Raw genomic sequence first — 20,292 nt, forward strand, 5'->3', positions numbered from 1 at the left:
CTAATCTACTCTAACTGAATGGACTTTGCTAACACCTACCCTCCCCATTGTTGTTCCTTATCCTTGGATATATACACACCCCGTATCAGTGGTAGAGTCAAAGTTAAAAATAAATAAATAAATAATCCAGGTTTTCTGCTCATCTAGTGCAATGAAATCCAAAGTTAAATATAGCAGTGTTACTGTCCAAATCATTTGCTGAAGTTTTTCTTTCACTAACCTAATTTCTGATTTCTTAGGCATTTCTCTCATACTTTCCAAATTTGACTCCTGTTCTAATGTATAGTGGTATGAGTGACCGTCTTTCTTTTTGTATTTCTTTAAAGTTGTGTATTATAATATAAAGAGATCTTAAATATTCTCCTGCAGCCACCCAGATTCTTTACTGAGCAAAAAGGATCTGTTTTTTTTTTAAACAAAATCTATATCTTGATTGCAAACAGATCTCTGTAAACTATGATTAATTCGCAATGATCAGATAAATCACCTGATACTGTTAGTTCCCCAGCTGAATAGATGCACAGCCATTTTTAGTCAAATTTCGATTCAGTTTCTGTGAGCACTTGTGCCAGTAAGAGTCATTTCAATACTTGTGGAATGCAAACACAAAAGGGCCATGAGCATAGCAATTGGTTAAAAAAAATGTAAATGAACATTCTCAAGTTTTTCATGCTGTTTGCCCAGTTCTAACACTTTCCAGCATCATAGAAGTGTAACAAGGATTAATTAAATGCTTGCAAAGTGCTTTGGTGACTTAAAATGCTATGTATGTATTATGAACAAATAAGAGCAATTCGGTATGGTGGGGAATCCTGACCGGTTAATGAAGTAATGAGTTATACATCTGAAGAGAAAATAATTTTAAAATAAATACATCTGCACAGACTGAGAAGTTTAAAGCACTTTTTAGATAATTTGTAGAGCTTTTTCTCCCATAAATCTGTACCCTGATTTCCACAAAGACTCCCGTGGCATGTGTAGGCTCCTAACTCACTTGGATTCTATGAATGGAAACTCTTAATGGTGATAGCTGGAGAAGGCAGAAAGGGATTTATTATGGACATACCCATCAAGATGAGTCATTAGGGAACATTTTATCGAAGAGGGATAAATACTTGGGATGAGAGACCAGGATGTGAAAAAGCAACCGTTATGCAAAGGGTGATTCACCACTGGCTTCATGACCCAACACAAAAGCATCTCTTCTGACCACAAAGAGCAGCCAAGAAAGTTTGGAATTAGATATTTTAATGTACTGGTATGGGTATCAGGGCAAAAGGTTAGAGGAAATGAAATGTGGGAAGAGTAAGATTCTCACATTAAGCAAGCTGCTGATTCTAGTAGATGTCAGAATCTATTAATCTTTAAGAAATAAGCAATGCCAGTTTCCACATATACTCTTTTTTCTCATGTCTGTTGTTCTGGTACTAGTCCAACACAATGAAACCTACTGAGCGCGCTTAGGTCTATATTAACAAGACAGATTTTGAGAGAATTTAGGCATGCAATAACCACAATACAAAGGCAAGGCAACTGTACAAAAATACATATAATTTCCTATGTACATGTGTATATGCTTTTAGCAAATATAGTGCTTGTGATATGTACCAGACTGAGAGCTCAGGAGATTAAAGTACAGTAGAACCTCAGAGTTACGAACACTTCGGGAATGGAGGTTGTTTGTAACTCTGAAATGTTCATAACTCTGAACAAAACATTATGGTTGTTCTTTCAAAAGTTTACAACTGAATATTGACTTAATACAGCTTTGAAACTTCATTATACAGAAGAAAACTGCTGCTTCCCCGCCCCCCCCCCCCCCTTTTTTTTTTTTTTTTTTTTTTTAAAAGAAGTTTACATTTAACTGTATTTGCTTTTTTTGGGTCTCTACTGCTACCTGATTGCATGCTTTGGGTTCCAAATGAGGTGTGTGGTTGACTGATCAGTTTGTAACTCTGGTGTTCGTAACTCTGACTTTCTACTATAGTTTAGTAGCTGCAGAACAGGCACTACACAAGCAGAAGCAGTATGAAGTACACAAGTCCAACAACAGGCCTCAAAGTCTTCAATCTGATCTAGACTAAAAAGGTAGGTCAACCCAGCTACGTTGCTCAAGGATGTGAAAAATCTACTCACCTGAGTGACATATTTATTTGGCATATGCAATCCAGTAAAGTCAAGCCACAGCATTCTTATCTGAGATGTTCAAGGAATGAAGCCCTCCAGGAAGTTGAGCCATTTTGCAGTCCTCAACATGTGTCATGGTTTGTGGCTGCCCATCGACATAATGAACTGTCTCTAAAACACCACCGAAATTCTGTTGCAGCACAAATTCCATGTCTGATACAAAACCAGTTCAGAAGGCACCGTTGTGTTTGTGGTGAATCAAACCCGGGTGGACACTGACGGGGGTCTGAGACAAGATAAACCGTCACTTTTTCTGTGGACCATGAAGCTCACTAAGCATCCTAAATCCCTCCACAGGGCAGAGCAATATTGCAGGGAACCAGCAACCATGGTAGAGGAGTAGATTTAAGTAGTTAAGCCAACCTAACTCTCTGTGTAGGCAGCGTTAGGTCAATGGAAAAATTATTTAGTCACCTATCTACCATTGCTCAGAGAAGTGAATTATCTATGCTGCTAGGAGAACATCATTGTCTACCTTGAAGTGCTGCAGCTGTGCCACTGTAGTGTTTCAAGTCTAGACAAGCCCTTAGAGAGAGCCCTTTCAGTTTTAAAAGGATAGCTGTGTCTTCACGTCTATTCCATCTTTGGTTTCTCAAATGAAGCTTTTGACAAAATGTTCAACCTGAATGCTAAAGTTAGGTTCCTAAATCCATATTTAACACCTAAATGTAAGTGGTCTGATTTTGAAAGGTACTGATCACCTGAAGCTCACATGGGCTTCTGTGGGATTAGTGCCTCTGAAAATCAGACCACTTACATTTGGTGCTAAATATGGATTTAGGAGCCAGGTTCAAATATTTTGGCTTATTAATTAGTAAAAATTCTAATACTTTGCACTTTTGTAGTACTCTATTTGAGAATCTCAAGCCTACAAAGAATAATAAATTAAGCCTCTTAATTAACTCAAATACAGTTATTTAAGAGTTAATATAGTTAAAGTATTATCCTCATTTCCTCCATATATGTAAAAAGGCAGAGGCACCAAGAGGCTTCTCTATGGTCACACAGGAAGTGTGTGACCAAGTTGGGAATGGAATCCAAATGTCTTAGCATACAAACACAGGCTTTAGAAAAAACCCACAAAACGATCCTTCATCCTTTTGATGTGAACACCTGCTCAAGAGCTAGTGTGCAGTCAGCGACTTATTTCAGACATACCACCTAACAGCCATTGCTGTTGTAACAAACTTTTGGTCACTACCCTGTTTCAAGTGCATGGGACTGAAATAGTGATGACAATCTGGTGCAAGAGACACTACACCTTTCTTAGAGCAATTAATGCAGGAAGAAGCTGGAACTGAAATAGTAAGATCCTTAATAGAAAATTACTAACACTGCACTTTACAGAAACTTCTGCTAGATATTGGGAATATGGAAGTGAGGAACAGGAGACTTTCATATAGAAAAAAGACTAGGAAATACATTTCATCCCACAGTAGTCTAAGAAGGGGGGAGTATGTTGTGTGGAGGGAAATTGGAGGTGTAGGCAAAGGTATGTAGATAAGCCTGGGATGTGGGGGAAGCCATCAGCACACTTCCCTTTCTTTAAAAAAAAATAAAAAAATAAAACCTCTCTCCAAGGTTTCTTGGCTGGAGAATATTTGCCTAGGAACCAGTTTTTCCCTTCCAGACTTCCCGAGCTTCCCAAACAGACAAAAAAGCAATTGTTGACTCCAACTGCATTGGAGTCACAACATCAAGTTGTAAAAATAGTAAGGATTCATTTTTTATTAAAAAAGCTTTACCAGCAAAAAGTAATTAGTTTAGACTTCCTGAGGTGAAACTTGACCTTCTCATGATGGAGGCTTGGTTTTCCAAATCTTTACTGGCTCCCACCACAGCAGACTCCCACCCTAGAACTGTTTCCTGACCCTTTCCAAAGGTCATCTATATTTAGCTGAAGAAAAAACACAGGTACTGCATTCTGTTAGTCTATGGTAACATGGCCTCTCTCTTTTAAAAATGAGAGCTGAATTCAGTCCACATTTAAAATAAACCTTTTCTTTCTCGTGATAAAATGTCCTTCAAAAATACCTTTGCCTGGTTAAAGATTTGGGGACACAGGGGAAAATCAGTATTAAAAAAAAGTATGGAGAATTTGTTGTGAATCCTCCATCTGAATATTGCACCCAGACAGTATATATAGTGTCCTTTACCCATTACCTCATGCCACATATAAAATTTTCCTGAGCCAATAGCCTAGAAAATGTGGGCTTTTAACCTATGACAACTCCAATGTGCAGATAGAATAAGCATTGGTTACTTGGGCACCTGTTCAGTTAGGAAAGAGACAGCCTATTATTTGAATGTATACTCAGCAGGGTCAATTTAAAAAAAAAAACAAAAAAAAAACCACAGACCAAGAAAAATAAAGAACTGAATCCATTATTTAAATTCCAAATACTTTTTCTATTTCTAATGCTAAGCTACCAGTGCAATTAACAGTTACGATTAATTAACACTTCTTGATTTCTCTCTGCTCAGTCTTTCTTCTACTCCACTTTAGTTCCCATGTCTCTCTCGATCCACATCTTGTTCTCATGATTGTTTCAACCTCTTTCAGCAAGAGCCTTACCACTGCCACCCGATGAGGATCACACATCTGCTCCTATATAAACCATCTCCCTAGTGACATCAGAAATGAAGTAGAATCTGGAGAGCTTAAATAGTTTTGCTGACAGTGGCCCACAGGGCCCAAGCATAATTTTTTCAGGCCCAGTACAAACTTGTAACACGGGCCCTTCTCTCACACTCATACCACAATCCCTCATCCCATACATACAATCTCATGAGCCATGAAAAATTTTTTCCTCATGGTAATGGGGGTTGCAGCCTGGGCCGTGGCAAAGTGTACCCTTCCCCCTCTCCCCATGTGGGGGCGCTGGTGGCCCACCCCAGGAAAGCATTATTGAGCAAGACCAGATTGCCTGTTAGAACAATCATTTTCTAAGTTTCTCCTTTTTGGTTGCTAAAAAAGGATCTAAATTTAATCTCCTGTGCTGCTATTCTGAATTAACCCCATTTTCATAAATCAAGCCACTATTTTTTGCAGCATAAAAACAAGAGTTTAACGTGAGTAAGCTCAGACAATCTTTTTTATATTTATTTATATTAATATTAGTATTAAATATTTTTATATTTACTGATGTTTATCCTCCCTTTCCACATTATTTTGCCAGTAACATGTTGAAATTGCCAAGAAGTCAAAGAAAACTGAGAGAACACAAAAAGGTATGTAAGAAGGGTAACAATATTATATAACAAAATGGTATAAATAACCCACAAAAAAAGCCAGGAAATTTCAATTTAAGGTTCTCATTTCATCCTTAAATCTCTTCCTTATGCTGTACCTAGACATCAGAGCAAACATTATAATTCCAACCCTTCTCAATGTGTACTTAGTTCTGATTAACTGGAGTTATGCAATGGTGGTACAACAGAAGCAGAATCAAATCTTAGATTGATCAATCACTGTGAAGGAGGTGATAGTTTAAAATGGCAGAGTTAATTAAAAAAAAAAATCACGTCTCTGAAAGTGAGCTTATCTATTGTTACAACTAACTTCTAATATTACTGGACTTTAAAGCAGTTAAGATTTTTTCCTTTACTTTGTATATTTGACAGCACTTTGTCTGGGCTATGTAGGGAAAACAGACAAACTGAATATATGTAGTTTTCCCATTCACACAGTGCTCTCTTTCTCAGTCTGCAGAGAGTGCCAGAGCCTCTTCCTTTGCTCATTACTTTCCCAGTCAGTTTCACTTCCCATCTGACAAGACTATGGTCACTTTCAAAGCTAGTGTACAAAAACCAATAGGCAGATGTGAAACTGACAAGAACTTTGCCACTGCTTGGGAAGGCTCTGAACAGCTGCAGCAGCAGGCACTAGTGCTGTTCATGGAGAAGCTACCAATAAATGGAAGTTTGGGGATGGAATTGGTGGAAAATAACTGCTCCTTACAGAAGCTGTGATAATGAGGGATAAACTAGCAAAGACTACCCCTCTCTAAATCCATCTGTCAAAGTGCTTGCAGGCAGAGGAGTAAAAAACTGTTCCTTTTTCTGGCCAGAGAATGAGAAAAAAAAAATTGTGCATATTTGCAGTTTAGACACCTACTAACTAGAGGCCAATAAATATATAAACAAAGTTCTTCTCCCCCCCCCAATCAAACCTAGGAACAGTACCATGGTAGGAAATTCAGGACTTCCTTCTCCTCAACAGCTGTGGACAGAGCTGGACTTCTCACTAAGGCATTGACCTTCAACCAGAGTTGCCTCCCTTTTGTATCAGCCTCTAGCTAATCCTCATTTGATACATTTTCCAATCTCTGCCATTATGCTCAGCTGTGTTTTAATCACATGGTGAGAAGCACTTATCTCATTTAAAACTTTTTTTAAACAGCATTTGAAAACAACTATTTGATTTTTACAATTGGCATACCAATGGCAAACTCCAGCTGGCAGCTGCCATCTTACAGAAAAGTGACATGTCACACTATCAGTATGGGAGCCAACTATCAGCAATTGCCTCCCACCCTCACAATGTAATCTTTTCTCATGCAGAGCTACACAAAAAGGCAGGCTAGTGGAAAAGTGTAAGTAACTTTTCCAAGGACAACTGTGATCTCAAATGTAGTTACCCTTGCAAATCCAACTAGTTAGCAGGAGTGTTCTGCCCTTCACTAGGCAAAGAGCACAAAATGAATGTCTGTATATAGGGCAATTGAGTGAATGTAGCCAGAAGAAAAGGCCACCTGGGGTGAGCAAATCATTCATTTATTCTCTTGATTAGCAATATTTACAATAAATGTGAGAAGGGAGACTAATTTCCCTTTCCAATCTCAGATGGGATACACTATTATTTGCATTACAGTAGCACTTGGAGGCTCCATTGAGATTGAGTCCCCATTGCGCTAGGCACTATATAAAACACAAAGTTAAGAGTCAGCCCCTTCCCCACATAGTTGACTAACTACTAAACGAAAGGTATAAGGGGAAACCAAGGCACAGAGCAGTGAAGTGACTTGCCTAAGATCACACAGGAGGTCAGTTGCAGAGCTGGAAACAAAACCCAGCTCTCCCGATTCCCAGCCCAATACACTACCCCACAATAACCTCAAACTGGGTAATTCTGAAATGCAAGTCAGAATTTTGACCAACAGGAATTAGAGATGGTTGGAATAACATCAATTTTTAAAAAAAATCAATTTCATTTTTGCATTAACAAAAAATCATGCTAGCATGTTCCAAACAACTAAAATTACATTAGAGGGGTTTTTGTTTGACACCACTTGTCAGTCAGCCCTATTATTGTGGTGATTTGCAAACAGCAAGAGGGAAACATTTTGATTGTAAAGCCTCAGAGGCAAGTGCAGTACCTGAAACTCCTGACTAGATTTCAAATCAACTGCATTCCTTTAATCTCTTGCCTGTCTTCTGTAATAACCACCTACAAATATCACCACTCTCCTGGCCGGCTTTGCCAAGCCTCCCTTTCTTTCTTTGACTTCCTCCTCAAAACACACTTCATGGAGTCTTAAATCCTACTCTGGTTCTCTATCAGCAATAATACCTAACAGAAAAAATATAACATATTTGGTATCTCTCTACTGCATGCATCACTAAATAAAATACCATATGATCTCCTTCATTCATCTTCCATTCCTTCTAATGTTTGTAATCATTGCCTGTCATATTTTGTCAACATAATGCTTGATTTCTTTGGGGCAATGACCCTGAGCTTTATCTATTAAGCTTTATCCATTATCTGTAAGCGCCAAGTATATTTCCAGAAAACAATAAGTTTCACTTTTGCTTCAGGCTGCTAGACAACAAGGTTTTCCTAACCTGCAAAAACCTCCAACTGCTGAAAATATAGCATACCTTTTAAAAAAAAAATCCAAATTGATTTATATCAAATATTGTGAATCAGTAAAATGCAACTGGGCCAGTTAACAGAAAAAATACACACACTGTTTTTGAGGTGTTTGCAATGTAAATGTAACAGATGTTCTCTAGAGTCATGCTGCCAGGTGCCACTATACAACAAGTGGATGGTGGCACACTTGTAACAGAAGCCATAAAAAACATATATGAACTAAATAAGGCCAAGTCTACACTACCACTCACTTCAATATAACTTAAATTGCTGAGGAGGGTGGCTTCTTCACACCCCTGAACAACTTAAGTTACATTGACCTAAGCACCAGTGTGGACAGCATTATGTTAGCAGGAGAGCTTCTCACACCGACATAGCTATCACCTCTTGCGAAGGTGGATTTATTATGCTGACGGGACACTGCTGTCTCCTGTCGGCATAGTTTCTTCACCAGATGCACTACAGCGGTGCAGCTGCACAATTGCACTGATACAGCTGCACCAATGTTGCACTTCGTGTAGACTAGCCCTTAGTTTTTCAGGTATGACAATCCCAAGCAGCATTAATCAATCTCCAAGAGGAGAAAACCTACCAAACTGAGTTCAGCAAATTGCTTGCTTGTAGGGAATAAGAAGCTGACAGAGGTGCCATCAAAATAAGATGGTGCATTATCCACCACCACTCAGATTTTAATGTCCTTCCCTCTCCCCCGCAGCAAAACAAACAAACAAACAAACCACCACCACATAACACCAAAACATCATCTTAAAAAGAATGAGTTTCCCAAAATGTTTGAAATTAAAATATGAAAAATCAGCCCTCAAAGTTTAAAAGACTTTCTTTAAATTGATAATAAACTAACTAAACCATAATTGCTCAAGACAGAATGGCCCTCCTTTCTCATTGTAGCCATAAGCTATGATATTTCCAGGTATTATTACAATTCTATCCCAACATCACAAACTCTTACTGGTTATGTGGGCCAGTGATCCACATTTGCAAAACCTGAAGAAAAAAAGCGTACAGTGCACTATAAACCAATAAAGTTTCTACATTTTAAAATCCTCATTTAAAAGTCTCCAGAAATAGGCAATTATAAACTCTTATCTGAAAACTTTGCTGGCCTTAGAATAGAGATGAATCTGTAGTAAATTAGTACTGCATGATTAGCTATTAGGTTTTAAAAATATATACATATAATAAAACCTTAAATTCGAACTATAGCTTTTCGCTTAAAAGTGTTCTGGCATTTTCTAATAATTTGTAATCTCTTCCATACTCCCACTCTCTCTATTATAAACCTTTAAATGCTTTGTCTGTTTATTTGCATATCAATACCCACAATGCTCTTCCAGTTCACAGCAGTACAGGCATCTGAGCTCTGGGAACAAATTGAAAGGTCTGCTGTACTCAGCTATTTTCTGCATACTTTAAAAACGCTCTGATAAACATATCGCCATTTAATAGTTCCTTTGATAAATGTTTTGCTGGACTAGACTCAAACAGATTTTAGGCTATTTTACAAGTAGTAATAAGGAAAGTATAATATGCACTGAGCAATAACTTAGCTCAATGTACGTGTTTGTTCAAAACTGCTTTTTAAAAATACAATTTTCCCCCCAAAATGGACAAAAAATTTTGCAGTAGCTCTACCTAGCAAAATTAAACAAGTTCAGTAATTGATTTTATGTTAAACAGCTTAAGAGTCTTATAAAAGTGCATAATTGTTTTAGGAGAAAAGAGCAAACATCTTTTTCATTGTAAGCAAACTCCATATTTTAAAATGTTAGCAAGATCCACAACCTCTTTGTATCACTCTCGATAGAAGATGATCCACTTTAAAAGAAAAAGAAAGGTCTCAATGTTTAATGTAAACAGGCTGGAAATTCTAATCCAGAACTGTTGTATTGGCAAACAAAAATAGGTCCTCATGACTGATCAGGGCTAGAAACATGTGGGGACCAGTACAAATGCTTTCAGGACCAGTAAATTTTTCCAGACTATTTCAAGACAAGAATTAGAAATAATAATAATAAAAAAGCTTATTTCCATAATTCATGGAACTCAGAACTTCAAGTATATGCTACTACTAAGTACAATTTTAAATCAGATGATGAGGGCGTCAATCAGTAAACAGTATGTACTGCAGTCTATTTATGGCTTTAAAATATTTACAAGAGTATGAAGAAGGGTGAGAGATCACAGGTGAATCAGAGAACCAGGCAGTTTCTTCCTGCCTTCTCTTCCCAACACCAACCAAAATATAATAATTCAAAAAGCCAGTGACTGCTTCCATATTTCAGTATTAATGCTTAGTGCTTTTAAAAGATATGTTACAGAAACATAGTAATACATGCAATATACAATGGCTTATAGCTGACCTGCAATGGATAAAGCAAAACGGGAAACTGCCAGAGCACTGGTGGAAGAAGTCTGGGGTCAAATGCAATATATTACAACATACAGAATTTTTACAATCATAACTTTAGGATGCATGGTATGACAAAATGCTTCTTCACTTCCACAACAGGACACACACAGTCTCACAAGACTACTTGCTGGATCCATGCTGCCTCCAATCAGTTACAAAGTAGAGTTTTCATGTTACATTGAGGATAAGGGTGCTCAAATTTAGAACATGTCTACCTCTACACCTGCATGAAAACAGAGCACTGGCTGGAGGGGACAAATGCTTGTTCTTTACAGCTTGTTTCATCCAGCCTCATTCTCTGAAGTGCCTCTCGATGTGGTAAGGGTGCTCTGCAAGTTGGAGCCAAGTTCTTCTTGGAGAGCGAAGGTCAGAGGAGAAATATTGGGTCTATTGCACAGCATCTCCCAGTTTTGGGGAAGCTTATGGAGAGGATTGTGGCAGGACAAGTGACAGTTTCTGAGATCTCAGCTTTCCTGAATCCCACTCATTTGGATTTTAGACTTGCAACAAGCTACATTGATTACGGAGTTTTATGGAGAATAAATTGTCTGCACTGATTTTATAGTATAATCAGCTACCTGTGATACCATTGCTTATGATGTATTGTTAGTGTATCTCTGGTTCCATTAAGGGATACACAGTTGTTAGAATTATTCTGTTCATTCCTTACCACGTGGTGGTTTGGAGGCAATTCCTCTTCTGTCCTGATAGCTTTCATGTAAAATAGTCTGTGGTCTATTTCGTCACTCTTCTCATTCAGGATATTTGAGGCCATAAGGAGTTTGTAAACTGCAGCACATTCAGTACATTGCCTGTACTTAGCTCTGTGTTTCCATCACATCTGGACCAGCTGATGCAGTAGAATGAATAACGTGCAGTCCCAACTAGAGGAGATTACAGTAAATTAATCTTGAGGTGACAGAGGCATGTTATGGTTATTATCTATTTATCTACTGTAGTGCTTAGGAGTCCTACTCGTGGACCAGGATCCCATTGACGGTATATCTGCAGCTCAAAGGAAAGGTTGTGCTCCTCTGGCCTGACACAGATGAAAAACAAACATCCTTTTGGCTATAGTTACTAGATCTTCCAACATCAGAGATGAATCTAATAAAACTCCAAGAACACAAACCTGCCTCACAAATGGTAGCCTCATTAACAAACAGGGCTGCAGATGTTTCCCTCACTAACTCTTCCAGATTCTTCCTGCAACTCACTATCATCATGCTGGTCCTGTGCCATTTGAGCTGTAAACAGCTGACTCCAATTTCAAAGACAGTGTGGATTGGAACTACTGGAAGCTCAAGTCATTGCAGATGTCAGTCTCATATCTGTTGGGCAATGTGCCTATAGAACCCTAAATTAATGGGGACCCCGAGGGTTTGCCTCTCTTCTAATATAATATTAGCAGAATTGGGAACAGCAGGCATTCAAGCTATAGAATGGGAACACAGCTTGACATAGCTTCTGGTAAGACTTTCTTTCCCCTTCTTTCCCAGGTAGAAAGTCTGTCACTTGTCTTGCTGGCTGTGACGTGGGAGATGCATGGTATGTTCAGCATATTCTAGACTAGCAATTACATCAGAATTTGAGCTTTTATTTTAAAAAAGCAATCTACTAGCTCTCATGGTTGCAGAGAAAAATTTGCAAACATGAACTGAGTGTAAATGTAACCAAAGCAACAATATCTTCGTGTGTCTGAAGACTGCATGGAACAACAGCTCTGGAAGGTGTGAAATGCTTCATGAATCTTAACAGGATGCTAACTCTAAAACCAGTGGGTCTGGCATATCCACCCAAGCAGATACAACTGAGCTGCTGGAGTGGGTACTACCAGTACTCTGATGCCACCTCTTTCTAAATGGGATGGAAAGCAGGACCCACATGCCACTGAGGATATATCTATACAAATGGCGGCAAATTCGCTGCCGTCAGATCAATTTATCTGGATCAACTGAGCAGAAGTGAAGACCTGCTCAGTTGATCCAGAAGTCAATTTAATAAAACTACTACCCCACAAACTGTAGCGCTGCGTCGACGGGTATGCATTTCCTGTTGGCACAGTGCAGTGGAGATGGCGCTCTAAAGGCAAGTTACAAAGTTGATGGGAGTTATGCAAGCTACTCTGCATAGCTTGTGTAACTCCTGTCGACTGCCACCGAATTTCACTGGCAGTGTACACCAGGCCTGAGAAGGGGCACACCACTGAGAAGGGGCAGTAGAAGGGGCATATCACTATCCCCACCTTTGTGGGTGGGGTTCCTAAAGGATGGAGCCACAGGGGCCCTATATGCCTACAGCTCCAGACTGCCTTAATCCGGCCCTACTCATATGATATTGACAAAGCTGCCTCAATATGCTAGTCTAGCATTGTTTTGCTGAGCCAGTTTAGCATTTACTGATGCTATGCTAAAAAAGGCAAATCCTGTATAAACAGCTTTTTGGAGGCTAGAAATTGACATGCCATTAGGAGTCTAAGGCTTTGAAAGAAAGCCAAGTAAAAGAAACAAGCTATGCTCACAGCGGGGAAATTGACAAAAAGATTCCCATCAGTTCTAACACCAGCTCAACTGACGCAGCATGAGCTACAGCATAAACTAGACTCCAGCAGCCACACCTGTTTTAACCATCCTTTTAGTTCATGTTGCTGTACAATAATCTAATTGAAACAATGTAATAATGAGTTAGACTAATAAAGCCTGTCACTGGGCTTCCCACGGTTCAGTTTTTTTTTTAAATTAAGTTTCACCAGGGTAGACAAGGCCATATTGGCCAAAAACTTCTAGTGCCCCAAAGACAGCTATCACATTCAAGAGACAAAAATCAACCAGACAGGAACATCTGAACAATTTTAGTATCTAGGAAATAAAAATGGATTAGGGCACAAGAAAGCTAAGGTAACAAGTATGAAGAACATTCATGTAGCAAGAGTCCAAACAGATTTTCAGCAAAGTCTTAATGCATGCAATTTATTTCTGCATGTTACAATACAGTGCTATTATCTAGTGCTTCTATAACAATGAAATTGTGATTTAAAAATAGAACTTCTGCAATATTTAAGAAAAAAAAGGAATTAAGTTTGTGCACAATTCTTCCCCCCATCCCTTTCCACAATTCTTGGGCTCCTTTTTAAATTAACTGCTGCCACTTTTCACCAAAACTCCTTCACTTGGCCAGTTACTTCATATATATTGCTGTCATCAATAACAGATTTCTTTAGGTCACTCAGTTTCAGCTACAGTGATTTTTCTTGCTTCCATGTGGCGGCAATTCTTTAAACTATATTATAATAGCCAATTTAATAAATGTTTCAGTTGCTTCCTTCATTAGCTTTCTAGCTAGAGTACCTTAAAGGTACTTTGTTGGGTCTACAGTAATGTTATAACTTATTCTATTTACTGCCTTAAAAAAAACAACCTATTTTAGTCACAACAATTCCAAATACAGGAACATGGCAAAACAAGCATTATTTTACATTGGTTCTGTTTACTGTATTTTGCATAATAAATACAATACACAAAACTGAAATCAATCAGCTGATGTTTACCATCAGTCTAGTTTCTTGGGAAAGAGGAGTGGGGAGTCATTTGTTACCACGGACAGTATCTTCACTTTATTTCTTTGTCTGAAGACATTTTAAATGAAGACTTCCATTAAAAAATGGTCATTTTATAATATTTTAATGTCTTAAATCTAAGATTTGTGGGAAATGAATATTCTTTTGATTTTACCAGCACTTTTTAGGAGGAAATGGGAGAAGAGATGTCTTCTAATCACTTGAGCATGAAACCAAAATGGTCCCACTTTCCTGGCAGTAAAAGCTAATGCTGAAAAGGCACAAGACTGGTGCAGAGACATGGAGCTTTTCACTTCTAGCTAGAGATGAGCAAATAATTGATTTTTGGTGAGGGGGGCAAACAGAAAAATAACAAATTGGTTAGTTTCTCACCAAAAGAAAAAAAATTGGTTTGGATGGGGGGGGGGAGGGGGAAGGTGGGAGACAAAAAAAAACAAAAAAAAACCCAACCCCAAACGAAACCAAAAAACAAGCCAAAATGTGGTTGGTTTGTTTGTTTGTTTTTTTTTTTTGGGGGGGGGGGGGGGGGGGGGGGAAGAGGCTTCATTTTGGAGATGTTTTTAATCCAAAATGAAGGATTTGAGTTTTCCATTTTGTTTCCAAGTGCTTCACTCTGGCTTTTAAATAAATATTGTCGAATTTCCAAACTAAAGTCATTTCAAAATGAAAAGTTGAAATAGTTCATTTCAAAATGGTCAGAACAAACCATTTCTAAAAAGAAGTCAATATTTTCCATCTGAAAATATTTGCTGAATTCTACCCAAATTGAAGAACAGTTCTGGTGTCCCCAAAATGCATTTTTTAGCAACTTTACTATTTGCTGAAAAAAATTCATTCCACTTCATATCTAGCCCATTATATTAGCTTTAATTTTGTGACCACCAACCAGAGATGGATTTGAACTATCTGATGACTATTCAATAACCTAACTGAAGTAAGACAGCATTCTCTCATGTAAGTCCCTAACAGACATATCCACATCACACAACCCTCTTCTTCTCCATAATAGTTAACACGTTTATGAGAAGTTAAAGATGTCAAAGAGTGGGTATGTTCACTAAACTATATAATAGAAAGCTCTTAATTAATTAATAGATGATACATTTCACAATAATCCTATTACCCTAAAGCTACGACTACACTGGTCTTTCTATTTGTTTAAGTTTCTCACTGTTGTACCTCCATGCCTGGTAAGCTGCAGTGCAGGTGCAAATATAGACTGCGCACCAGCCTTTTTACAAACTTATCATTTAGCGCTACCCAGAGTAGGTCTACATAACACATGAGTAAAAATGCCAGCAGCCATCTCAGTCATATCTAAATTAGTAGTCCTATTGGTGGAGGCGCAGCACTAGCAGTATAAGAAGTATTTTTTTTTAGAAGTGTTTAAAGGCTGATGTAGACAAGGTCATTGTGGTGTTTTCACCAGATTAGGACTGACACACATTGATAGTAAAACCTGCACTACCTCTTTGCGCTGTAATTGTCCTAAGGATGGAGATGAATGCAGCCTGGCAGCTTCCATAAAGATAGCTCCCTTTAAGGTTTTTAAATGAATTTAATTCTGAAGATGCAGACTACACTGACTTCACACACACTTTTACTGTTTGGTGCCAACACAAAGTCACTATTCAGCTATTAGAAAAATGTAAAACTTCAACACAGACAAAAAGCACAAGAACGACACCACACATCAGTTACAGAACCAAAACAATTAAGTTTAAATGCATACAGAAATCAACCACTTAAGCCAAGAGGACATCAAAGTCAGCTAATCAAATGATGACAGGGCATTTCAAAGGGATAGATGATCAGCTGAGAAAAAACAAAAAAAACAGCACATCTTCAATACAGGGTAGAGAAGACATGCATTGTGTTTTTGTTGGCTTTTTTCCCCCCTCAGTTATAGCGATGTTCCCTTGAGTTACTTCCCTAGTGCTAAATTATCGTGACAGAGAGCAACCACACTATAGAGTAACAGTGGAATTGTTATAATGTCCTGGGTCCACACTGGCGTTTTACTATCTACTGTAAACTTTCTGGGGGCATACCCCATTGTTTGTAGTGCTGAGGAAAGCTGTGCCCCTCTATGCATACTTCTGCACTGTGTTGTGGAAGAACTCGTCTTTTCCTTCTGAGTATTCTGGCTAGAAGCAGTGTGAGCCCAGCAATTCATTAAAGGAACGAGTTTGAGCTTGACATCCTCCAGATTTCTGTCTATAGCCTTTGTTTCAACCAGTGGCAAGGCATGAATCTAGCTTGCATGAAATATCTGTACCTAACGTTAGCACTGATACAACTCTCATTTTGGCAAAAAGAAAGATGACAGGGTGAGAGACACAGTGGCATCCCATTCACTCACTTTTTCAGGATGAATGAACTTACCCTGGCATGCGAGGAGACTTATCATATAAATTTTTGAAGAAATTTAAATTAAAAAAATATTCCCAGCCAAAGATAGCCTTCCAAACATGAAATGAGTATAAATCAATATAGTGTTGCCTTTGTAAGTCTGCAGAAAGATCGCTTTAGTGACTCTGCTGCTGATCATAGAATCAGGTTAAGTGTAGATGTAGTCACCTCCTTGAACTCAAGGCAGGACTACATAATATATATAGACCATTCCGTACAGGTGTTTGTCTAATCCAGTGGTTCTCAACCTATTTACCATTGTGGGCTGCATCCAATACTACCTGTATGACCCTGAGGACGTCACATGGGCCGCAGCTGTGTGCTGACTGGGCCGCAAGCATCCCACAAGCTGCAGGTTGAGAACTACTGGTCCAACCTGTTCTTAAAAACCTCTATTGATGGAGATTCCATGTCCTCCCCAGGCAATTTGTTCCAGTGCTTAACTACCCTGACAGTTAGGAAGTCTTCCTAATGTCCAACCTAAACATCCCTTGCTGTAATGCAAGCCCATTGCTTCTTCACCTGTCATCAGAGGTTAACAAGAACAATTTTTCATCCTCCTCCTTGTAACAACCTTTTATATACTTGAAAACAGCTATCAAGTCCCCCAAAACCCTCAGTCTTTTCCAGACTAAACAAACCCAGTTTTTTCAATCTTTCCTCACAGGTCATGTTTTCTAGACCTTTAATCACTTTTGTTGCTCTACTCTGGACTTTCTCCAATTTGTCCACATCTTTCCTGAAATGAGTCACCCAGAACTGGTCACAATACTCCAGCTGAGGCCTTAGGCCTAGAGTGAAAGAATTACTTGCTTACAATGCTCCTGTTAGTACATCCCAGAATGATTTTTGCAACAGTGTTACACTGTTGACTCCTATTTAGCTTGTGATCCACTATAAAGGTCCTAGGCAGTCATTTCCCATTTTGTATGTGTGCAATTGATTTTTCCTTCCCAGGTGAGTATTTTGCATTTGTCCTTATTGAATTTCATCCTATTTACTTCAGACCATTTCTTCAGTTTGTCCAGATCACTTTAAACTTTAATCCTATCCTCCAAAGGACTTACAACCCCTCCCAACTTGGTATCGTCCGCAAACTTGGTAAGTACATTCTCTATGCCATTATCCAAATCTTTGATGAAGATATGGAACAGAACCAGACCCAGGAATGATCCCTGCAGGACCTCACTCGATATGCTCTTCCAGCTTGACTGTGAACTACTAATAACTACTCTCTGGGAACGGTTTTCCAACCAGTTATGCACTCACCTTATAGTAGCACCATCTAAGTTATTTTTTCCTAGTTTGCTTATGAGAAGGTCATATGAGACAATATCAAAAGCCTTACTAAAGTCAAGATATACCACATCTACTGCTTCACCACTATCCACAAGGCTTGTTCCCGTCAAAGAACACTATTAGGTTGGTTTGACAGGATTTGTTCTTGACAAATCCATGTTAACTGTTACTTTTATCACCTTATCTTCTAGGCCTCTAGATAGGAGGCATTTGATAAATCTTCGTAACTATACTTTTGCTTTCCACCAGCAAAGCAAAGACTGATCAGTTTCACTGCTACCATTCAAAAGCTTGTGCGCACCAGTGAAACTGCCAAAAACTTCAAGTTCAAGCAGTTGCCGCTTAGAAAACAATTAGCCACAGAGGTAGCTAATGCAAGCACTGGGGGTATGTCACAGGGGAAAGACCTTCCTTTAAAATAAATAAATGAATAAAAGTTGGGAGGTAGAGAGAAATATTATGGCAAAGAGATCCTGGACAGAAGAAAAGGACTACAGAAAGTTCTCTCTCCACACACCCCCTTTTAACAGCTAATGTGAATACAAAAGGTGGGGGTGTTAGAGATAGGTAGATATTGGTGGTGGAAATGTCAGCCTCCTCACCCCACTTCCCAACTGTTAATGGGAGACGAACTGGGCTTCTTTCTAAGGTGTTGCCCCTGGGCCTCATTGTTGGTCAGCCTGCACATCTCATCTTCCATAACTGCCTCTGGGATAGTAGAGTTAATTCTCCAGCTACAAAGCTTCTTGTAATCTTTTCAAGCCCTGGGCTAAAGGATTTAAGACAAAGCCAAGGAAAGATATTATGGTTAAAGTCAAGAATTTGGAATCAGGAGTTCCAAACCCAGTTCTACCACACTTTCTGCATCACACAGGAAAGTCAAGCTCTCTACCTGTTTCTCCAATCTTAAAATGAGGATAAATCTTTAATGCTTGCAAAGCATTTTGTAATCACTGTGTAGAAGATGCTTTAGAAAAGCAAAGTATTGTTAATGTAGACAGTCATCTCTGCCAGGAATTGTTAGAAAACATTAAAATAAATATTTTTAAAAGTGGCATTTTCATACTGAAGTAGTAGTAGAAAACTTTCATATTGAAGTATTAGCTGAATAGCATGTTGCCATGCTTATCTGGGTCTGTTACAGTTTCCTAGCATTTTAAATAACCATTGTAACCATCAAATAAGTATCTATTTTCAACATGCTGTTAGATATAGATTCTCAGGAATCACACACCAATATTCCAGAGTGACAGTACGTATGCTCTCAAATTCTATTCCCAGCTTTACTATTGACTTGTTATGTAGCCTTAAGCTCCTCCTACATGCCTCACTTTCCACATCTGTAAGTGAAGGATAATCAGGTCTTGAAAAATTTTCCAGTCACCCATGAACAAGAGGTCGAAGTCTAGTACCCATACACCAATGAGAAATATGCTTGCCCTCCTCCTTCAGCACATTTCAGAGGTAATGTCCAATAAGAAGGACAGCCTCCATCTGCTGGTAAGGGGAGTGCTGTCCCAGTCTTTCATATTAGCCTCTAGATGGGTGTTTGATAAATCTAAAACTGCTTCTCACTTCCAGCAGTTCCTTCTCTTTCCCACCCATATAGCTTCCCAGGTGCTATAAGGGGATTCAAAGATGTATTTTTACCCTTCCTCATCAAGGTAGATGCAGTTCCACTACTCCATAACTCCTCCAGCATACTTTGGAGTTCTCTTTCTCTTTGAATAGCTCAGCTGCTGCTCATAGCTCTTCTGAGCAGAAACAGCAGGACATTGATATCATTGCTCATCTGTTTTACTGCTAACCCAGGGGTCCCTAACAGTAGCAGCAAAACTGACCAGTGTTTTCAACTTTATTCTGTGACTGCTGAGCTCTGAAAAACTGAGAGCAATCTACCTGAAGATTGTTCAGGCTTTGCAAACACAAGAACTAAAAGCCTAAATTCTACAGGAATTAGGAGCTAAAGCTCCCCATTATGAGTGGATTTTCAAATCTTACAGCTGGTATCATCTACTAGACACGACCTCATAGTACAGTTGAGGTTTATGGAGTAAAGAAATTAAAGGACCATCACCACGTTTGGCCCTCTTGTGCCTGAAGAGTCATGGAGGTTTTATGAGAGAAGAGGCCTCAGACGCATTAGACCCTCCCTTCTACTCCAAACCTTCGTCCCCATAGCAGGCCCTGGTCCCCTGTCTGAGAGACAGAGCCCCGATTTCCTTTGGTGTCTTGGGATGCGGGCTAGGCAGCCCCTGGCTCATCCCCTCTTCTCCCTTCACAAGGGAGGTTAGTGGGGAGGAGGGGCCGAGATTGAATAAAGGCTGCTGGGGCTGGTGAGAGGCGGAAGCTGGAGGAAAATACGTTGGATCCCGGGGTGGGGGTGCCTAGGCAGGGCCCCCTTCCCCTCGGACCCAGAGAATGGGGATGCCCTCTCACCAGTGAGGCCCTCACATACCCACGAACGGGGAGAGAGGGGGCGAGAGGAGTCCCGGGGCCTCCCAGCCC

General features: G+C 39.2%; 1 protein-coding gene across 7 annotated transcripts in view; it reads right to left on the bottom strand.

Moving 5' to 3' along the window:
- The window catches only part of HMG20A (high mobility group 20A), a 58,243-nt gene that overhangs the window by 37,513 nt on the left and 438 nt on the right, over nucleotides 1–20,292 (bottom strand). The window contains exon 2 of one of the 7 annotated variants that reach the window (XM_067534704.1): nucleotides 11,167–11,405. The exons of 3 other annotated variants lie outside the window; for them this stretch is intronic. Coding sequence is in view for 1 of the 4 variants with exons in the window: in XM_067534701.1 (XP_067390802.1) it covers nucleotides 2,137–2,147 (11 nt within the window). In the remaining 3 variants the exon portion in view is untranslated. Of the gene's footprint in view, nucleotides 1–2,136; nucleotides 2,470–11,166; nucleotides 11,406–19,861; nucleotides 20,278–20,292 lie in introns of those variants that run through there. 3 more of the 7 variants (XM_067534703.1, XM_067534708.1, XM_067534701.1) reach the window with 3 other exon arrangements.

Source organism: Emydura macquarii, unplaced genomic scaffold, assembly GCF_026122565.2.
Source record: "Emydura macquarii macquarii isolate MOO-44397 ecotype Brisbane River unplaced genomic scaffold, CSIRO-AGI_Emac_v2 contig_3451, whole genome shotgun sequence".
NCBI classification, from domain to species: domain Eukaryota; kingdom Metazoa; phylum Chordata; order Testudines; family Chelidae; genus Emydura; species Emydura macquarii.